We start from the raw sequence: 21,995 nt of genomic DNA, 5'->3' as shown, positions 1-21,995 counted from the left end.
GATGTCATCAGTGATGTCATCAGTGATGTCATTTGAGATGTCATCAGTGATGTCATCAGTGATGTCACTGACCATGTCATGAATGATGTAATATGTGACATGATCAGCAGTGGATTGCGGGTGCGCCATATATAGTTAGTGCAACTAACTATATATGGAATTTCAATGGTTTTGTGTGAGTAAAATAAGGTTTTTTAAATGCTAATTCCTAACTATATATGGTCTATAACCTATGGTTTTTTCAGTGAATTTTCAAGGTTTTGTAAATGCTAATTCCTAACTATATATGGTCTATAACCTATGGTTTTTTCAGTGAATTTCAATGGTTTTTTAATAGCAAATATCATAAGCTGTCGAATGTCAAGTACGTGGTAAGTAAAAACATTTTCGTGTTTATGCACACTGATCTGCTTTGAATGCTGCCCCCCACCCCTCATTTCTATTAGGAGTACTCTCTCTTTGCAGATAGTGAAGGGTAGTTAACGCAGCCCTTTGCCCCCTTTGTAATCCGTCGTGCCTGCTTCTCTCTCCATTTGATTGATTGTTCTCTTTGGTTCATTCTCTATTTACAAACAAGCACAGAGTCGCAATACTCTGTTTAGTCTTTGCAGATAGCGAAAAATCGTGTAAAAAAACAAAAGGAATCGAGCAAAATCAGTAGGCCACTAATGGGATCTCTTTTTGACCTCGCTAAAATAGAAACATTAGGAACAACCTGTTGAAAATAGCAATGCGTATGTACATAAGCGGCGTTCATTTGTGTTCACAGTACCCCTTGTTGATTGTTTCAATCGAGCATTGAATTGTTCGATGTTAATTCTCTTAAGGATCTTCTCTACCTGCAAACGAGGAAGAATAGGAATATTCTCTCTCCCTTTGCAGATAGTGAAGGGTAGGTAACGCAAGCCTTTAACACGTCGTACCTATTTCATTCCTCATTGATTGATTGATTGTCCGAACATTGACTGTTTGGGAATTAGTTCTTTTTGGAGGTATTCCCTGTTTGCAAATAAACGTAGGAAAATCTTTGCAAGTAGTGAAAGGGTACGTAATGCGGACCTTTCTCCCCCGTTGTAATCTGTCATGCCTATCTACTCCCCACTGATTGATGCACCTGTTTCACCCGGACCATTTACTAGACATACGTCATCTGGCCCGACCAGAGAGCACCCCTAGTGAAAAGGACATATGCAATAATAACGAAGTGATCACTGTATCCTGTTAACAGAAACTTTAGCATGAAACAACCTGGAAAGAAAAGAATAGGAAAACGAAAATCAGTAGGCCACTGATGAACATGAACTTTTATTAAACAACGAACAAAGAAACGATAACATAACGTAATGATAAAACCTATTAATGTCCTAGAAACAAGAAAACGTTAAAATATGCCAGTGGTGAGAGACCAGAAAAACAGTAAGAGAAACCAAATCACCCCTCGCTGTCCCACCGCCTGCCACGCCAAAAAAATCGATAGACTAGGGAAAATGCAAGTCAGTAGAACATCCGCCCCCACTCTGGAAACTTCCAAGGTGGGGCAGGGTTCCGGCTACGCCCAGCCGGGAGCAGCCCATATAAGGCAGGTCCTGCTGCCACGCCTCGGCCAGGAGATCCTAACGTAGGGTGTAGCCGGAGGAGAGGCCGAGACCAACGGGACCCGGCCAGGGGATTGCCTTTACAACGCTGAACAGTTGCAGGGGGGGGGAATGTCTCCTCGACCCTCCCCTCTCTCTCCCAGTCCGGCCGCGGTGGCCCTTGAGAGTTGCAGGTAGTCCCGCCACATGCTCTTCCGGTCCGGCCACCAACGGTCGGGGGGCCGAGGCCGACGGAATCCGGCTGCAGCCGATAAACCAAGAAACCCGTTCATGGGGCCAGAGCCAGGGGCGTCCGGCCGACATCTACCGGAAGCCCGGCCCGAAGACGGACGGGACACTTCTTCTTTCTTGTATAATTGCTGCAACAACCCTGGGGGGGGATGTCTTGCACATGCCTCCGACCCCCCCCCCTCGTCCTCATCGCCTGGTCCGGCCATAACAAATCTCAAGCGAGACGCCGTGGGGTGCACTGGGAGGGAGAGACGGTGCGAACAGGCCTCTCCCGCCTCCCCAGTGGAGGCTTCCCAGCTGCACCCTCAGCGGTCCAGGCGCCCGGAAAAGAGTTCTTCCACTGTGGCCATGCTGCAACGTCTCGCCCGGCAGGGTGGAGCCCGTCCGCTCATTTGACCCCGCGATCGCCAGTAGCTACCGAACTCTCAAAATGGCGGTCGACCTGGCAAGAGCGGGCCCAGCATAAAGAAATGGCCCGGTCACTGGTTGACTCCACCACCGTAGTCCTCCACGACCTTGAAGATTCTAGAGGAGCCGCGGGAGTCTCCGACCCCCGATGGGGAATGACTGCCATGATCACCCGTGGAGTGACGAAACTGTATCCGCGGGACGTCGGCGCCAGCCTCACTTTGAATTACTAGAATCCTGCAGACCTCACTTCCGGTGAAAGCACAGTGTGACCCGGTAGGAAAAATTGTTGCACCCCCTCCCCTTTTTGACTGATAGTTCAAACCACCGATCCTTTCCTTTGCCCTTTTAACGGAACTTTGGACTGCCTCCCCCTCTTTTACATTTTCTAGAGAAAACAAAACATTAACCACTACATTAGCATAGCAGTTGACACCAGAACTGTTTTCAAATTGAAAACCAACAACATCTTCAACAGAATCCTTTTTGTTTCTGCTGTGACCCTGCTCCAGCACAGGCATTGTCCCCAGCAGTAATTCTGCAATGCCGGTAAGAATAGCTGTGGTGCCTACTGGACTCACTCACCCCCGCGGCGCCCCACGCCGTTATTTGCTGGGCGGCAACTTGCTAGACATCACCTTCGTGACATCCAGATTTCAGCGCGTTCTGCTGCCTTGGAACTATTCGCACAACAGACCGCTACTGACAAGAATATTTCATTATTGGTGCTGTCAATTTCAATAAATCTATTGGATAATTCAAAAGAAATTGCCACGGTCTCTTCGTTGTTTAAATGTTTTTACTGTTTTTGTTTTGTTGTATATATTTATATGTTATTAAAGTTTTATATTCCTACTACTTTGTTGGAGTGCTATATATTTTTTATGTGACACATAATTGTAAAAACTTTGATGTACAAAGAGTCATTCCTGGAATCTTCCGCTTCAGGCTCGGTCCCCTCCCCAATCACAATACAGGATAGTTTTCAGATAGTAGGAACACGTGTGGTGTGACGGATCTCATCGGGTGTGGGCCTTGATCTACTATAACTCCTTTGAAGAGGGGTGATTCTTTACAGCTGGGGCCATAAACTACATCTGCAGGGCTAGCTGATAGCCTGGACAATCGGACACAGAGGAAGAGGAGTGTCACAGGGTGCGGTAGTGAATAGGGCGAAAGGGAGGTGTCGGGCGGGCACAGTGTGATTCTCAGGGAAGAGCAGCGCAGATGGGGGGAGGTTTATTGCCCATGCATAAGACAGAGAGCGGGGGTGACCAGTGCCTGGGGAAGATGCTTGCGAGGGTGAGGAGCCATGCTACGAATCGACAGCGTGCAGAGAGTGGGTCTGGTCAAGACATCTAAAATGGCTGCCGTGCACGACAAAAGTGTGGCATTTCAAAAAAGGCAAGATGGCGCAGACAATGTTTTTCAACACTTCCTCATTTCCTTCGAATCGAACGTTAACAGACGTTGGGGCATATTACCAAAGTTAAGCGATATTTATCGCTAACGATGCTTACCAACCAATTTTTTACCACTAAGCATCGTCAGAAATTATCGAAGATAAACCTTACTATTATCAAGGTTTATCGCAAATGCGATAATAAACGGCCGCAATGCATGAATATCGCTAAAAACTCAGCGATATTCATGCATTACCGAGCTAATACTCTTAGCCATGTTATCCACCTCCCATTGGATAACATGGCTAAGAACTGCTCAGGGCAGGTGTTACTTTTTGGAGATATTCGCGCTTAGCGCGAATATCTCCAAAAGTTGGTAATAGGAGATAGATATCTTGCATGTTGTAATGCAAGTTATTGTGGTATATGGAACTCATACCATAATCTCTCAGGAAAGCAGAAACTGATCCTTTTGGGACCGCCTAAAAAGGCCTAGGGGGTGAGGAGTACTCTACTTTGCCCCCTTTTCACGTTCCGAACTATTTTATTTTACTCTCTTCTGTAATTACACAAAATACCAGCGATAAGATGCATCGGAGACACACAGTGAGAGAAAGGAGGCCGGAGATGAAGAAGACATGTCAAATACACATTGGAGATAATATAGTGGCAGAAGGGAAGTAAATATGAGTAAACTTACCATGTAACATAAAAATGTTGCACTCTATACTATAAGTCTCATTTTATACTACAATCACTTCGCTACAACCTCATAAATTAAAAATAAAAATAAATAATGTCTCAAACAATTTTTGATTTCTAAATATAAATTTATTCTTCAGAATTTTCTAAATTTGAAACAACTAGTAACATGTCCTCATCAGTAATTTCCTCTTCAATCATCTCATCTGGAATCTCCTCATTAAAAGTCTGCAATGATGATTCTTGTAACTCTATGGTCTCCAAACACTCGATAAATTCGCCATCAAGAGATTGATCAAAAAAATCATTCAAGTCATCTCCTCCTTCTGACAATATTTCATTATTGGTGCTGTCCATTTCAATCAATGTAGTGGAATCATTCAAGTCATCTCCTCGTGACAATATTTCATTATTGGTGCTCTCAATTTCAATCAATGTAGTGGAATCATTCAAGTCATCTCCTCCTTGTGACAATATTTCATTATTGGTGCTGTCCATTTCAATCAATCTAATGGAATCATACAAGCCATCTCCTCCTTGTGACAATATTTCATTATTGGTGCTCTCAATTTCAATCAATGTAGTGGAATCATTCAAGTCATCTCCTTGTGACAATATTTCATTCTTGGTGCTGTCCATTTCAATCAATCTAATGGAATCATACAAGTCATGTCCTCCTTGTGACAATATTTCATTATTGGTGCTCTCAATTTCAATCAATGTAGTGGACAATTCAAAAGAAATTGCCACGGTCTCTTCATTGTGAGCCATTTTATTTTGAAATTGCTTGCTGTAAATTGCAGAAAAAAATAATCACTTTCATTTATCGTTTTTAGTAATACATAATATAAAACTAACTTCATCAAGTATTTAGTATAACAGAAGGACTGCAAATAAATAACAGAAAACATTTTTCAAATTATCTTCAAGTGTACAACATAGTTCCCCTTACAAATTAACAACTCACCTTTTTAAAAGTAGCAGAAGTGTTAGTACTGTGTAAATCAAACACCAGAAATTCACCACCAAAAATTCCTCACAAATGTACCTCAGACAGTAGTATCACAAAATGGCTGTGGTTTCCTCTCATTTGACATATATACATAACCAATTAACTTTCATCACACACAAATACAAAACCAAAGTAACATTTTAATTGGTTCTAAATTTCAACACTTTCAAATGTGTTTTCCCCATGCAATTTTCCATAGGACATTTACATACGTCTACAGCCTGAATGGCTGAACGGAATTACACCAAACTTGGCAAAATGGTACATCAAACCTAAGAGGTCAGGAAGGATCTACTATGCCCCCTTATGGTCATTTCCCCCTTCGCTTTGGCCTCCTCTTGTCTCTCAATCCTACCGAGAGACAAGATGGCGGCCGCTACGGACTGTTTGGAATGTTGACAGACGCCGGAGAACCAATCAGCTTCGCAAAGCTCCGTAACGCGAAAAGTACGCGAAGCGGAGCGCTGTTACAGATATATATCTTTTTTTGAACGTTAATTTCTCAAAATCCACTGGAGCACATATATTGAGACCTAGCAAAGGCACATCGGGCTACCAGTCCCTAATATTTTACCAAGTTTCGTGCAAATCCATTCAGCCGTTCGATTATTATTATTATTATTTTTTTTTGCCCCGCGGGGCCCTTTTAAAACCTCCACATCAAACCTAGGGGGTCAGCGAGGATCTACTATTCCCCCTTATGGTCATTTGCCCCTTCGCTTTCGCCTCCTCTTGTCTCTCGATCCTACCGAGAGACAAGATGGCGGCCGCTACGGACTGTTTGGAATGTTGACAGACGCCGGAGAACCAATCAGCTTCGCTTCACAAAGCTCCGTTGCGCGAAAAGTACGCGTCCTGGGACGCTGCCCGGTCCGCTGTTACAGATATATATCTTTTTTTAAACGTTAATTTCTCAAAATCCACTGGAGCACATATATTGAGACCTACAAAAGGCACATCGGGCTACCAGTCCCTACAATTTTGTCAAGTTTCGTGCAAATCCATTCAGCCGTTCGGGCTAAAAGTGAGGCCAACCGCCCTATGGAAAACTCAATGTTAAAAACACGTTTTGGGACCCCCCTTTTTTCTCGGCCCCCACTGGACGAACCCCCCCCAAATTTTCAAGGGCTGCTCAGAAACAAAATGTGCCATTTTCCTGAAAATTTCAGCCAATTCCGTCCACAAACGCCAAAGTTATTAGACATAGAATTTTCAAAAAACCCATAGAGAAAAAATCCTAACTATATATACCTACTGGCGACCGCCAGTAGGTAATATCTATATATATATATATATATATTCACTGAAAAAAACATAGGTTTGAGGGACGTTATATCTAGAAATTAGCATTTAAAAAACCTTAGAAATTCACTGAAAAAATCACAGGTTTCAGGGACGTTACAGTTAGTTGGAGATTTCACTCGTACAAAAGCAGAGAAATTCAGCCGTTATGGTTAGTAGAGCAAACTATAACCCGCGCCCCCACAATTCCCTGCTGATGACGTCACATATTACATCACTCATGACATGGTCAGTGACATCACTGATGACTTCACTGATGACATGTCAAATGACATCACTGACATCTCTCTGACATCATTGAGCATCACTGAGTGTGACAGTCGGCTAGGGTGTCTTGAATGTCTATCGCAAGTCCAACGAGTCAGCAACAGATTTTGAACAGCTGAAGGTAGTCTATGACATCAATACTTTGATAAACAGACAACACAGGTACTTACCAGATTTACACAGACATTGATCAGTGACCTAAGATGAGGCAGGAAGGATATGATTGGTTGCCTCTGCAGTGTCAAACAAACCCCTTCAATCAAACTGCTTGCAGGCTCCCACTCAACCTGTCGCCTGCAATACAATGGGGGGCATTGTTAGCTTTGGTAACGTCCTTTATTAGCAGGATGACACGTAAGTATTGAAAAATAAGTACAGAGAGAAAGACATTGATCAAGGTATTCCTCCTATCTAAAGGGCAACCAAAAACAATATAAACAAACATTTATCCTACTCCAGTCAATGCTCTCCATACCACTAATACAACATAGTGAGTCTTGAAATAAAACCTATCACCATGGGTGAATATGCACAAACAACGTAATATGTATGTTGACTAATATCAACATATTACAAGTCAGTTTTCCGTATCCGAAAGGGATGGAGTATTAGAAATCAACAGCTTCCACTGTCTGCTCAGGAAAGGAAGTAGAAGCACATTCAATAAACCCTGATAATCTATTTGCCAGTATAGATCTATCTGAAATGGGTATGCAATAATTTGAAAACGACTCAGCCTGTAAGGTTCTGCCAGTGCTTTGCAAATGAACTGTGTCCAAATCAAGAGGAAGAGATCTATTAGCCTTTGCCCATGAATGTCTGGACAGACTGAAGCATTATCCTCAGCTAACCCAACTACAGTGGGACGCAAGACCACAGGAATGAGGTAAGCGCTGCACCCTGATTGAGGCAAATTATCTATTGTCCTCTATTTCCCTTTAAACATTTTAAAGTTTCCCGCAGTGACACCTTCAAATCAACCCCCTACCGGCACCCACGATTGAGCAGCCCGTGGATATTATACTTATATGCTCTTTAAAAAGTGTAAAGGTGTCAATATTGTTCTTGTGTCATTATCAAAACTGTGCAATTAACAAGTTTACAGAACGCTAAAGCTCTTGCCTATAAGCCCTTTTGTTTTGTTTCCTGTTATCTGTTTCCCTTCCCTGATGCTCTCTATGTGATAAGCTGGGTACAGGCTTGTGCCCTGTCTTGTATATTGCTTGTGAATTATGTGTTACATTGTTTGAAAAGTAAACATTGAGACCTCTGCCCGGCTGAGTATGTCATTTACAAATATAGTAACGACTTTGTCTATATTCATTGTTTGAGTATTAATGCTTGTAAGGGACCACTGTTGCCTTAATATTACCTTCAAATCAAGAGCAAACGCTACTCACATTTATTAGAGATTGAAGTAACCCCATGGCTGCCCACTGCAAGTTATGCTACATTCATTTTATTTAATGTGTCTTACTAGAAAAATCTAATAGAGCTATTTAGTTGATACTGTGATGGTGATACATAATGAACAGTACAGATTTTAAAAAGTGTTACAAATCTTTATAGTGGATCATATTTTGTATCACCACAAGCTACTCAGTATTACTATTTTATCCCTAATCCTAAATCAACCTTAATCTGACAAATGTGGTGTCCATAAGGCAATAGTTGTGATTAAAGAACCTTTTGCACTACAAAAGATACGCAATTTTGGGTCCTGGGTGTATGTGTAGCGCTCCTTCTGCACCTGGGTTCCATCTCATCAGTTTCCCAATACCTCTGTTTAATTTCTTTCCATTCAGATGAAAGTAGCTGTTTCACAAGAAGAACGAGCAGGGTTAATGGGTGTGATGTCTGAAGAAAAAGAGACTTGAAATTGAGTAAGGGTAACTGTGTCAAGTAACTTGTTCTAACTACTAAGTCTAGTCCTCCTTTACTTCAGACTTATGGGAAGATTGTAAACTATTGTGGGCTAATAAATGTATAGGTTTTGCTCCTTTTCTAAGTGAGAAATAAGGAAACGATAAGCCACTAATATTATTAATGATTGCTTGACCGAACGTGCTGTCCATGCAGGAACCTATGTCCTACAGGTAATATCTGCAGAATTTCTGTGAAGCAGCAAACTTTGCCAAGCTACTTATTACCTCCAGAAGAACATAAAACAAGAACCCGTAATATTTGCATGGTTCCAGTTGAGACTTAACTTTTAAACCCGTACCACTCCAGAATACAACAGTTAACTCAACACGCAATAGAAGTCTCAGAGACATGCTTTCCAAAGGATGTAGAGTTCTATGCTAAATAGGTCTGGCTTAGACCAAAATACAAGATAAATGATATCATATTCAGGCTGTGAAGAGTCCTTTATTTTTCAGAAAATCATTCAGAAAAAGTATTGAGGACAATTTCAGGATTTTTATCAAATTCTGATAAAACATTTGGAAGCAACAAGAGAGGTGCTGAAAAGATAACTTTGTACGTAGGAAACAATGTGCATTAAATGCCAGCCCACATCCAACTTGGAACACTTAAAGAAGTTTTGAGTTGTAGCCAATGCTGCTACCCAGCATATTATTAAAGGATAATGTTCAACAGCCGAGATCTCGTTTGCTCATTGATTCTGGAAGCAGAAGTGATCGCAATATGACTTTTCCAAGATAGATGCTGCAATGAAGCATTCTGGATGGGTCTAAAAGGAGAGTCAATTAATATGAATAGCGCTAAATAAGCTCTCAAGAAAGTAAGTGTGTTCTTATTGCTGGATAGATTTTCTTTAATCGTTTATTGAAGTCTTTTATGAAAGTTTACCTACAGTTTTTAAAAAAGATGCTTTATTTGGACCTTTTCTGTAAGTCATCAGAGTTGTAAATTGAACAGTTATCGAGGAAAACTGCAGCCTAGCTTTTACCAGAAGTAACAGGGATTGAAAAATGTATTATTCTTGACAAAAGATGGGATTAAAATGTCCTACTTTTGGGAGGACTCTAGCTAACATCCGAGTCCTAGGCATACACGACTCCTGTGTTCCACCCTTGGCGGAGCGCGGCTCAGCTCGAGAGACTCCTTGAAAACTCCAACATGCAGAACGGCTGACCTTGCGGGTTCTCTCTAATGGTGAAGAGATTGAGCCAAGATTCTTCCTAGTTGTGAAAGAGACCTTGCATCACCTTTGGGTGCAACTGCCATTCATGATTTGCAAAGTGTCGACAGCTGACTCACAAAAAAACATCAAAAAATTGACTGAGAATAGGTCAGACTGGATCAGTTTGTTTTTCCACAAGAAAGGACAAAATTGACATCAGTATGCCAAGGTGGCACCTATATAGGTACTGCGCAAGTCCCTTGCAGAGCAGACGACAGTGATGTTGCCGACACAGAGCCGAATGACGCCCCACCTATTGGCACTCAGGGGTACTGCTAAAAAATCTTCCAGATGTTATCCCTAATCTTAAATCAACCTTAATCTGACAAAAGTGGTGTCCATAAGGCAATAGTTGTGACTAAATAGCCTTTTGCACTACAAAATAGTAAGCAATTTTGGGTCCTGAGTGCATGTGTAGCTCCTTCTACACCTGTGTTCCATCTCATCAGTTTATCAGGATATACTCAGGTAATGAATCAGCAGCTAGAAGTCTTTATCAGATGCAGTTGTACCAGCATCCCCTTGATGGACGGAAGGAAGGCTTTCAATGCCAAGCAGATGGAACTCGGCTCCAGAAGGTTGATATGGAGCCTGAACTTCATCAGAGACCAGAGTCCTCTAATCACCACCTCCCCCAGTTGGCAGTCCTTTCACCGCTGTCAGCTCTGAGTAGGGTAGGATGAAGGGTCTGCTGCTGACCCAATCATGGTCCATTAGACAACACTGCAAATCTTTTGAAGTCGCCTCTGAAATCTGGATGTGGTTGGAGTGGTCTGCTTGGAATTGGGCAACCTAAGACTTCATATCCCACTGCAGAGCCCGCATATACCATCTGGCGTGCTTTACCAGCAGGATAAAGAAGGTCATCAATCCTAGCAGCCTCAGAGACTAACTCACTGAAATCGAGGAGAGAGGATAAATGATTGGAATCATAGCATAAATGTCCTGGGCTATCCATTTAGAGGGAAAGGCATGAAACCGAACCAAATACAGAATGGCTCTTATGAAGGGGAGCGTCTCTGAAGAAGTCAGGTATGAGTTCAGCACATTCATAGTGAACCCCAACGATGACAGATTTGCCGTAGTCTGGAGGTGATTGACAACTACCTGGGGCGAACCTGCCTTTCACAGCCAGTCATTGAGGTACAGGAAGACAGGAACCCCTGACCTCTGAAGGTGTGCTGCTACCACTGCCATCACTTTGATGAACGCCAGTGAGACTAAAAGGGAGTACAACAAACTGAAAATGCTCATAATCTACTGTGAACAGCAAGTAACGCATATGGGCCTACAGGACAGGGATGGTAAAACACGCCTTGAACAGGACCAACGCCACTATCCAATCTCCAGGGTCCAGTACAAGCAGACCTGGGCTAGCATGAGCTTCTTGAATTCATCCTTCAGCATGAAGGCGTTGAGAGGGCATAGATACAAATAGGATATAGGACTCCGTTCTCCTTTAACACAAGGAAGTAGCAGAAGAAACATTGAATTCCTACTTTAGAGGCTAGTATCCGTCTCTACGGCACCTTTAGCCAAAAGAGCCTGCATTTCCTGCTGCACAATGTACAGCTGGTCCACCATCAGTTGCCCAGAAGGTGGTGTAAGGTGCGGCGGGGTAGAAAGGAAAGGAAGGTTATAGCTCTGATGGACAATTTGGAGAACCCATTTGTCTGTCGTAATGGCCTACCATTATTGGAGGAAATATAGGATCCTGTCTCAGACATGGTGGCTTTGTGCTGGTAAGAACACACTAATCAGTATTGCAGATGTGGCTACTGGAGGAATGGGGTACTGAAGTGCCCATTATCCATGCTGTACTCATTGTCTTTAATAACCTTGTCCATCAACCACCATGAATGGGAATGAATGATGCTCCTCATTTGCTATCTACATCAGCTGTGACTGAGGAGCTCTGTATTAAAGATGCTAACAGTGATTTTCCGTTGCATACTCCTGTCTGCAATTGACAAGTGTGGTCTCCATTGAGCCATGGCATCTTAAGGGAGTGATGGGGCCAAAGTCAGACAGTGACAGAGAATGGTGAAGCAGATGCAAGTGCAGCTGTGTTCTGGGAGGCATAATGCTTATGCTGATAGTAATTAGAGACCTACTCAGGTGTCAGCAGCACACATATAGCCTGTAAAATGAGGAAATTATAAGTAGACTAACCTCTTAGACTAGCCCATTTGACCGGAGACAAAACAGGTGCTGCAAAAGCCTGGCCAATGAGTATTCAGATGGAGTTCAGATGATTTCACTGGTGGACAAACAGATGCAGGCAGTTGGTTGGTACCAGAAACAGGTCTTGGTTTCCCAGCAGTAACTATATTCCAACAGCACTATAAAAGAGGTGCAGGGGCTGACAATGTTTTAACACACGGCCTCCAAGTCATCAGATTGTCCAAAGAGAAGCCAGATAAAAGACGAGGAAGAATTCACTAAGAGAACAAATCAATGTTAAATTACATCAACTTAATCTACAAGGAGCTCAAAAAGCACACAGTATTGTGGAATCTATTAAGCTAGTGGAGGCTAAAATAGAGTAATTTCCAGGGAGAGCAATGGGTGTTGCGCAGGCCAACAGGATTCAAAAGTTCATGGGACAAGAGTATTTTGGAGGATTAACAGATACATTATTTGAGGGAACTGTATATTTTGAACTGTGGTCAGTGACTAGTAAAGTGAAACTGTGGGCAAAGTTCAAGTAATTTATGTGAAACTATTAGGAAAGGGTCCGAGATCTCGTCATTGATGTTCACTTGAATTACAAGACAAATATTTCACAACTGCGATGGTGGAGAGGGCCTCAGACCTAGTATGAGAATAGATGACTGGCTAAAGTTTGTCTTTAGGTAATAAACACCTTTAGAATGCTTACAACATGATCAAAAGGGTGCTATTTATTTACTGTCTTTTCTGCATATCACTCTTCTCTACAGCAGGGCATCAACAGCAAAGAAGGCTGGTAGCTTGCAGCACATTTTAAAAACTGAAGCAGGAGTCAGTACCACCCACAGGAATCTTCTACAGTCAGGATATAATTAAGATCTTTGAGAAGGACAGCAGTGCTCTTGCATGCATTGACCTTTTCAGCAAGGATAACATGCTTAATGCTTGCAATGCCTTTTTCTTTAACAATGAAGAATCCCTCTTTATGTGTTAGGAGGAAAATAGAAAGATGAAGTTAGGATGTCCACTGAAGATAGGTCACACCTGAAGGTGAAGAAGTCACCAAAGAAATATAAGACATAAAGACTGAAGATATAGCCCAATGGTCTGCCCTGGGGTGCAGTGTTTGGAAGATTTATAAGACAGCGGTGTTACAAACACATTGTAGGCTGTTTTAATCATAACATCTTTCCTACACATCCACCACTCTTTGCAAAGTAAATAACCATCCTGGCCAGGGGAGAGGATGTAGACTTTCGGCTAGAGCGGTCGACCTCGGACCTGGGAAACCGGGTTTGAGTCTCGGCAATCACGCTCAACATCCTGTGTTTCTGGGCAAATCACTTAATCTCCCCGTGCCTAACAAAAACAAGCATTGGCATAGCCAATAGGTTTCGCCTTTGGGACCATATAAGTGTTAGCCATGCAACAGTTGATGTTGTTGCGCCAAGAATATTATGCTGCATAACTAAATACTAATAAGGTCCCAAAGACGAGACCTATTGGCTATGCCAGTGCTTATTTTCCTTGCTTCCGCATTTGTCCTTTCCTGCTTTCTAATGGGTCTGTTTGTTTTCTTTTAGTAGTTGGCGTCAAGGATCCAGCCTTTCTGAAGCTGGAATCTTTGGTAAATATGTAACCCCCTTCCTGTTCCTTCTACCTCCCACGTTTTAAGGTTTTTCTATCTTACATAGTTTGCTTCCTCCACTTACATTTACAAAGCAAAACCTTAGAAAACCATTACACTTTAACCGCAGCAAGTGTTTGAAATCATCTTTTAGATGAAAACAAACTTTTAAAAAATGTGTGTCCAACATTTACAGACTGTCGTGAATAATGTTTGGGGGCTGTCAGTGTGACACAAATACTTTGAGGTGACTGAGCTGGGACTGAATCCTCAAGCACATCTCCTTCAGGGGCATGGCGCAGGGGGCCCCACCTTTCACCCCGGTGCCTATGTCAGTCTCGGGCCACTAAACATTCTGCAGGGAGGCCGCACCATTTTGCGCTATGGCCCTGTGCCCCTTTCATTCTGGTGTCCTAACTCCATCCCTAGTCACATGTAAGTGTGACTTCCGGATACACAAGATGACTGGGAGATCCATAGGGGTTCAGTGTACAAATTTCTTAATCAGTACTTTTGCAGGATGGGTGACAGAATTATATGATGGGAATCAAACCAAAATGTAGATTTCGGCTTTTGATAACAGAATTTCAGTAAAAATGAAGTTAGCCAGAAGCTCCGAATATCACCAAAATGAAATGGGGGTCAATGCCCATACATTGACTGCCAGAGTGGTAGAATGAAAAAAGGACTTCATTCAAAACCAACGGTTAGTTTTTATAGCTGATGACATATTCCTGGGACTTCAGAGGCAGGATTTAGACATTGCCTTTTTTGGCCTCTCAACAAGGTTTGGGGTTATAATGACGGATTTGCTTAACTACATTACGCTTTTCAGCCATAATTAGGTACCCTGCTACAAAAAGCAATATTCAGGCTTATGGTCTGGAGATAAGTGATCCTAACCTGAAGGGGCGACCAGTCTGTCAGTCCCAGGACCGGCGGACAGGTGGGGTCTTACCTGCAGTTCAGCAAAGATCACCAGCCAGCAGAAAGGCCTCTGTAATTTGCACAGTCGCCACTGACCCACGTGATCTGCCGAGTTTGAATCCAGGCAAAAGGTCGAACCAACCTTCCATGTTTTTGAGGTTGGGAAATCGAATACCATTAGATCGAGCAACAGTAACAGCTCACAGAAAGAGCAGGTCTCATATGAAGCGCTATATATGAAACAAGTTGTTCCTAAAAGACCGCAGGTGACATAGACATGCAAGCAGGTTAGGGTTGTCTGTAAAAGGCACATCCCAGAGTTAGAGCAGGTATTTACGACCAGGTCATACTCTCTGGTTTGCGTAGGGAGGCAGTGGGGAGCTCTGCAGGCAGAACATACATAATCTCTCCTTTTGATGTCGTTTTTTTTTGCCAGCCATTTCAATCAGCTACTGACAGCTGGCATGGGATCGCGGACACCAAAGTACCCACTGTTACGTAAAATGGCCTCCTGGCCTATTTTAATGCCATTTCTGCAAATCACATGTTAGCGAGAAGCGAAGCCGTGATTTACGCCGAGCCTGTGGAAGTGTTCTGTGGACTATAAAATATTAAACACGCTAAAAAATCTCCACCAGAAAACTTTCCACACGCACAGACATCACCGCGAAGAATGCAGCGACTGTTTAAAAACAAGCACAAGTGCGCGGGGCAGTGAGGGGAGAGCGGAGGGGGCCTACGCGATTCCCATGCGGGAGCGAGCAGCAAGGCGCGATAATTGATAACATATGGCGCCAGCTGCTCGCTACCACAAGGGAATCGCCAAACGTGCACGAGTTGCCATTGAAGGCAATGGAAGGCGTGCCCGATTTTGGCTGAAAAGCCGAAGTGATTGGTCTTTTGCCTAAGCAGCGCATGCCTGCTGCGTAGGCGAGACCTAATGAATGTGTTCATCTGTAACGAAACTGGTGCTCATGTTAAGCACTCTGATACCTGATGTCTCGGGTCTAGTTCACGCTATATAAAACTCCCCAAACAAAACTGACAGTATACATACTGAGTAGCGATCCTCCAGAATAATGTTCCTCTGGTCACAAACGGGGCAAATACAAAATAACTTTGTTTTGCGGCTTTGTCTGCCATTCTGCTAAAGAATCATCATGATGGACCCAAAGATAATATCCACTGGCTTGAGTGTGTGGATTAGATGATCATGCAACAAGCACTGCAAGTTCAGCTAGTCAGTGCCAACTTAAACAAATTAAGAGCCTCAACAAAGGAATGCACTGAAACTGGTGATCTATGGCATAACTGATAGACTTGAAGCAAGAGGAGGATTCAAACAGATGAACACAGCTCCAGCTACTTTTATTTATTTATTTTATTTTATAGAGTTTTATATAGCGCAAACTTGACCCGAATCGGGTATCAGAGCGCTTTACATAGCACCAGTTGCATTACATGAGGACAAATTCATTTTTGTTAGGCACGGGGAGATTAAGTGATTTGCCCAGAATCACAAGATGTTCAGCATTATACAAGCGAAAAAAACGGCATGTGAAATAATAATTTGCAAAAGTTACCTTCATAATGTGTTCAATTTTAGATATAATGCATGGGCAAGCTGGCTTTCCTGACAGTAGATATCACTTGGTCGCGAGCTGAACCACACATACACCAACTTTCAAACTCGTTAATTTTTTTACTCATCACCAACCATGAGGTTACAGACCTTACATTAGTCTGAAAAAGCAGGACTGGGCTTTGGAGTACAAAGCCATTTAGAAAAGTCCTTAGACTTAAAACTGAACTGAACCTCTCCCTTTCCAGCCCAAACACCTGGTAGTCTCACTGCTTAACTTCAAGGGGCATTTACAAAATAAAAATAAAAGCCATCCTATTAGTTGACAATATCTAGTGAAGTGGAGGCCTTTGCTATACCTCATACTGAATACTGTAATGATCATTTCAAGAATCTTCAGGAATCTCTTAAAGAAGGCACTATTTTCTGTCAATGATGCTCATTCTAAGGCCAAACACATAGTAGATGAAGGTGACACAAATACTTAACAGAACCCCACCGGCTACCCATACAATCTTGTATCATGTTTACACATCTGGCTGTAAGTTATATAGCACTTCATTTGGGCATAATACACATTGAATTATATCTGTTGACTAGTTGACAGAACTCACAAGTCAGAAATTCCCTTTCAGAAAGCATCTAGGTGGCCCCCAATATACTGACTGAATAGCAGTCACTGATCAACAAACCCGTAACAGAAGCTTCTGCTGGCCACACTAAGAACAATTGAGAGAATAATGTTCAGTCTATTTCTTTGATATAAGATGGCTCTGTTTCTACTGAGGTATGGTTCACACACGAAAAATGCTTGAATGCATACATTATTATTTGAGAAGATCTGTCCCAGCTCTGTCCAATTTTCAAGCCACTCAAAGGCTTCCTATCTCACTAGTAAGCGTGCAGGCTTTTTACACCATTTATCAACATATATTCTTTTGTTTTTTTACAAAAGTGGAGGACATGGAGTCTTGCACAGTAAAAATGTAAGTTATCACAAATAAGCTGCAAGCTGTGTTTGCAACGGCTTGTTTTTCTTGATGTAGTTGGCTTCTGCATCATGACAGTACTGATCTTACCAATTCTTGTCCAGTGCAACCACTTCCGAAGGACATTAAACAGGGTTGTAGTATCTGGGGGTATTGAATGGTACATATTTCTTCTATTGTTGTCCAGAACCCTGTACAGGATAGATACAGTTAAATATTGGCTTGGCCAAAAACAGAAGAAATATCGTGGTTTTAAGTTTTTGATTGGTATACTCTGTTCAACGTAGCACAGTCACATGACATGCCCTTATTCAAGGCTTGCAACAGCAGAAACCTGGATCACATGTTTCTGAAACAACTTGCTCACCTCAAAGCAGGCATCTTGTGAATTTTGTTGAACATACGATCCAATCTCTTTAGGATGAGGATAAGGGCAGGCCTCACAGCCTCAGCCGTCCAGTCGGTGATGGGCAGCATCTCCATGATGTATCGCCGGAGGCCGCGGCTTTCCATCGTCTGTGTGTCATATGGCGCCAGCTTCAGGAGGGAATGTGCAATTTCTGCCAACCTGAAATTATTGCACATTAGGAGGGAATTTCAACGACTATACAGCCATTCTAACTCCAGGGGGGATAACCTGATAACATGGGAGCAAAATGTGCATATTGCATGCAGTCAAGAAATAGCTGCATGGAGAATGAAAAGTTGATTACTTGTGATTACGTGTTTTGTAGGCATCTTTATTGCTTTCACAACATTGAACATATCTGCCTTTGTACAGACTCCCAAATAACTTATAGAGAGTAAACACTCTTTTTTTATTTTTAGAAGGCCTATGTAAAAGAACATCCTTGGTTTTTTTTTAATACCAATTACGTATTACATTTTGTTTGAATGGTTCTTACCTGTGGTGGTAGGAAGCAGACGTTACGGTAGATTTTGATGTTCTCTTAAGGAGTGATAATGATATCTATACTGCCATGGATCATGGGGAAAGACTCTTGGATTTAGTGTGCCTCTTCATTTGCTCTTCTTGTGTCAGTAGGAGTGCTCTTTGTTTTGGTACAAGAGATAGAGAATGTTTCCTTTAAAGACTGGTGCCTCTTTGGCCCTCAATATGAACTGCCCAGAGTGATATCCTGAGAGGGCATATCACTCTGAGGGCGCCCGGGGAACCTACGCTTGGAATTACTGGGTGCAATTTTACCAGAATCAATAAACTTGGTTTCACTGTGTGTGGATCTGCACCTGGTAAATCCGATGTAAAAGGACTGTAGGCATCTGCACAGCACTACACCTACTTGACGCCTGGAACTTTACAGGGGATCCCATAGGCGCGCCACAGTCTTAGGTCGCCATTGGCGATCTCCACACCTCCCGTTAACAGCCCTGTGACTTGCACTGAATTCAACAATCCCATTATCACCTGCTTAGAACAGGTGCTGAATGGAACTGGAAAATGGCCCTTCTTTGGCCTAGGCAGAACTCAGAATGTGTTTTTTGACCTAGTAAAATCGGATCAGCATGTTATTCTCCATTCTGGGCAGAATAACTTGGATTTAAGTGTGTGGATACAGGAAAGAATCACAAATTGCTAGTATCCTAACACATAAATCCGGACTGCTCCTAATAAGGACCATTGTGGAGTACATCTTGTCTCTAACATTCATACCCTTCTGGGAGTGATGGTACAACATTTGGATTTTGAGAGGGTGTGTGGAATCGTCATGTTCATGCAATACCCTTAATGTTGAGGCCTCAAGTCGTCCTTGACTAATACGTTCTCAATGTCATATTATGTATCATCCTCGACCATCTTGACACTGAATGTCTCAATTTCATGTGTCTTCAAGTCTAGTACCTGCACATCAAATGCGACAAATTGAGTTGTCTCTTGGTAAGGTTTTTAGAGATTCAGAATCCTGTGCTTCGGCAGAGATATACAAGTTACTTATCGTCAGTAACTTTCTTTCTGATAGATAAATAGATACCACTGGATTGCCTATGTGAACCTGTACCAGTCACCAGACTGGCTCCAGAATTTTATTTGTAATAATCACTTGTCACCAGCGCCAGGTGGAGCTGCATATATCCAGTTTCAGATCTGGGAGGGGTCTACTGATGAGATGCAGAGGGTCCAATATAGGTCACAGTGACTTCAGTTCCACACATTTTTCCGTGCCCAACAGAGGCTAATTATGGAATAAGGTATAGAAGAATAAAAACCAAAATATAAAAAACATTCCAAATAACTAACACGAGATCAGACAAGGGAAGCTAGCAGCAATGCACTTAGGAATCTGTGGGAAACTTCATATCTATCAGAAAGAATATTACAATTTATCAGTTGATTTTCTATGGGTTAAAGTTCCTGCAGAGTCCTTATGTAAACCATTCCCATTGCGATCTCTGAATGGAATGGTAGAGGTTGCTCAGTTTGGGTGATAATACTAGACTCAATAAAAAGAAATAGAGAAAGGTCTATATATTAAGTGCGGTATTACCTCACCATTCTGATCGTTCCTATCGAAATCAGGTGTAACTTGTGGAATCATACTTATGCAAACTGATCTCTGAATATTTTGCTTCTTAGTTGGTAGTTTTCTCCATTCAAATGTCTTGGTGAAGCACACACTCTATAATCCCGATTCAGGTGAAAACTCCAGTTTTTTCCTGAATATGGATTACAATTAGATTCAGCATGAGCCTGCTAGCAGTTGTTAGCCCTCAACTTGACCTCTGAAGTACAACCGTGCCAAATTGTGATTCCACACTCGAGTCCGAGTATTAAAGTTACTCACCTTTGGTAATGCTTTTTCTGGTAGAATCTCTATCTAACACAAATTCCTCACCCTAGAATATTCCCCAGGCGTCAGACTGGATACAGAAAATCTTGAGCATTCCCTCTGCGCCCCGGTAGGTGGCATGCGGTGGCTCAACGTTGATGTCACCTGCGTTGGAAGTTATCTGTAAGGTGCTTGCCCATATAGACGACACCCCAGCGCGCTGACAGTTTCTTTCATGACAATTTCAGTGCCAAAAATAAGGAGCCACCCTGAATGATGTGTGACGAGTGTGCAGAAAGTAACAAGATCTATTGGGTGCCCTTTTCCCAGAATGGGGAAGATTGGAGGGTCGGTGAAGAATTTGTGGTTAGATAGAGTCTTTATCAGAAGAAGCATTACGGAAGGTAAGTAACTTGCTCATCTGATACAGACTTCTAAATTCAAATTTTTCACTTGATACCCAAGCAATACCTCCCTGGAAGTGGGTCTGTGAACTGGCTTAAAGCAAAAAGTCCTGAAGGACCAAATGAGGAAAATGCCCATATCCACAGACCTGAATGTCCAGGAAGTAGTGTTTCATGAACATATGGATGACATCCACGCAGGAGCTTGTCAGATATCCAGGACAGACAAATAGCATGCTAATCCAGTAGTCATGTGCTGCCTTTGTCAAAGTAAGCATGGCTGCAAGAATAGCATCACAAATTCTGAGAGAAAGATTAAAAACATTTAACTGCCACTGCTCAACCTCCAGGCATGAGGATGGTGAATGTACAGGTTTGGGTGCAAGACTATGCCCTGCTTATGAGACAGGCATTCCTCCTGAAAGTACAGCCTGATCGGAGGAAGAACGCACATGTCCAAAAGCTCTGGATACCATACTCCTGCTGCCCAGTCTGGAGCCACCTGGATGACTTGGGCCTGGTTAGTCCTGATCTTAAGAACTTGGCGAAAGAGTATTATAGTCGCAAAGGCGTACAGAAGTCCTAGGTTCCAGTCTAAGTGCAATTCGTCTCCTAACAAGAGATGTTTTGGAAACTACAACATGAAACATGGCTGACATTGCAAGTTGTCGGCTGTGGAGGACAGACTGAGCCACGGTTCTTCCCATTTTTAGAAGACACACTCATGTCACCTTCAGCTGTAGATGACATTTGTGGTTCACGAGGCATCAACAGGCTAGTTTGTATGCCCTGGCGTTCAGTGATCCCACCAGGTGTTGGACGACCAGGAAGATGTCAAGACATTACAGCCATGTTCAGAGGAACAGGGCCTCCCAGCAGAGGACACCACTCCGCACTGTTTGTTGCAATATCACATGGCAGTAGTGTTGTCAGTGAACACCTGATACAGCCTTCCCCTGATGGATGGGGGAAAGCTTTCAATACTAATCAGATAGAGCTCAGCTCCAGAAGGTTGATCTGGAGCTGATATTCCACAGGAGACCAGAGTCCTCTGAACTCCACTTATCCCAGGTGGCGGCTCCAACGGGGTGCCGCTCGCTGAGGAGTTGTGAACTCTGTGAATTCTGTGCCTCGTCTTGCCTGCCTGGAGCCCCATAGGGCATTGAAGCTGCATTGGGAGAGTGTTGGCGCTGGAGGACGGGACTGCGAGGCCCATCAGGCTGTGCGTGTTCCAGCGAGCACACCTGTTGCCTCTTCCCGTGTCTCCGCCCCCTAAACCAGGTTCCGCATTTAACTTGGGTACACCACGCGTTAGCGGGACGCGTGTGCGGGACCTATCCCGGGACAAAGCCCGGACTAAGGGCGGACCCTCTGAGACCCTCCGAGAACCGAGGAGCCCGGCCCGGGCACACCCCCTTGCCCAACAGGTACTTGTTGTTT

At 43.0% G+C, this 21,995-nt stretch overlaps 1 protein-coding gene across 1 annotated transcript in view; it reads right to left on the bottom strand.

Annotated features, from left to right (window-relative positions):
• The window catches only part of UNC80 (unc-80 subunit of NALCN channel complex), a 2,761,828-nt gene that overhangs the window by 614,475 nt on the left and 2,125,358 nt on the right, over positions 1 to 21,995 (bottom strand). The window contains exons 50-51 of the mRNA XM_078680564.1: positions 17,733 to 17,933; positions 7,091 to 7,214 (exon numbers count right to left, since the gene is read on the bottom strand). Of these exons, the coding sequence (XP_078536690.1) occupies positions 7,091 to 7,214; positions 17,733 to 17,933 (325 nt within the window). The remainder of the gene's footprint in view (positions 1 to 7,090; positions 7,215 to 17,732; positions 17,934 to 21,995) is intronic.

Source organism: Lissotriton helveticus, chromosome 3_1 (genome assembly GCF_964261635.1).
Source record: "Lissotriton helveticus chromosome 3_1, aLisHel1.1, whole genome shotgun sequence".
Taxonomy (NCBI): domain Eukaryota; kingdom Metazoa; phylum Chordata; class Amphibia; order Caudata; family Salamandridae; genus Lissotriton; species Lissotriton helveticus.
Note: the sequence above shows the minus strand (reverse complement) of the source record. Positions and strands in the feature narration are given on the sequence as shown.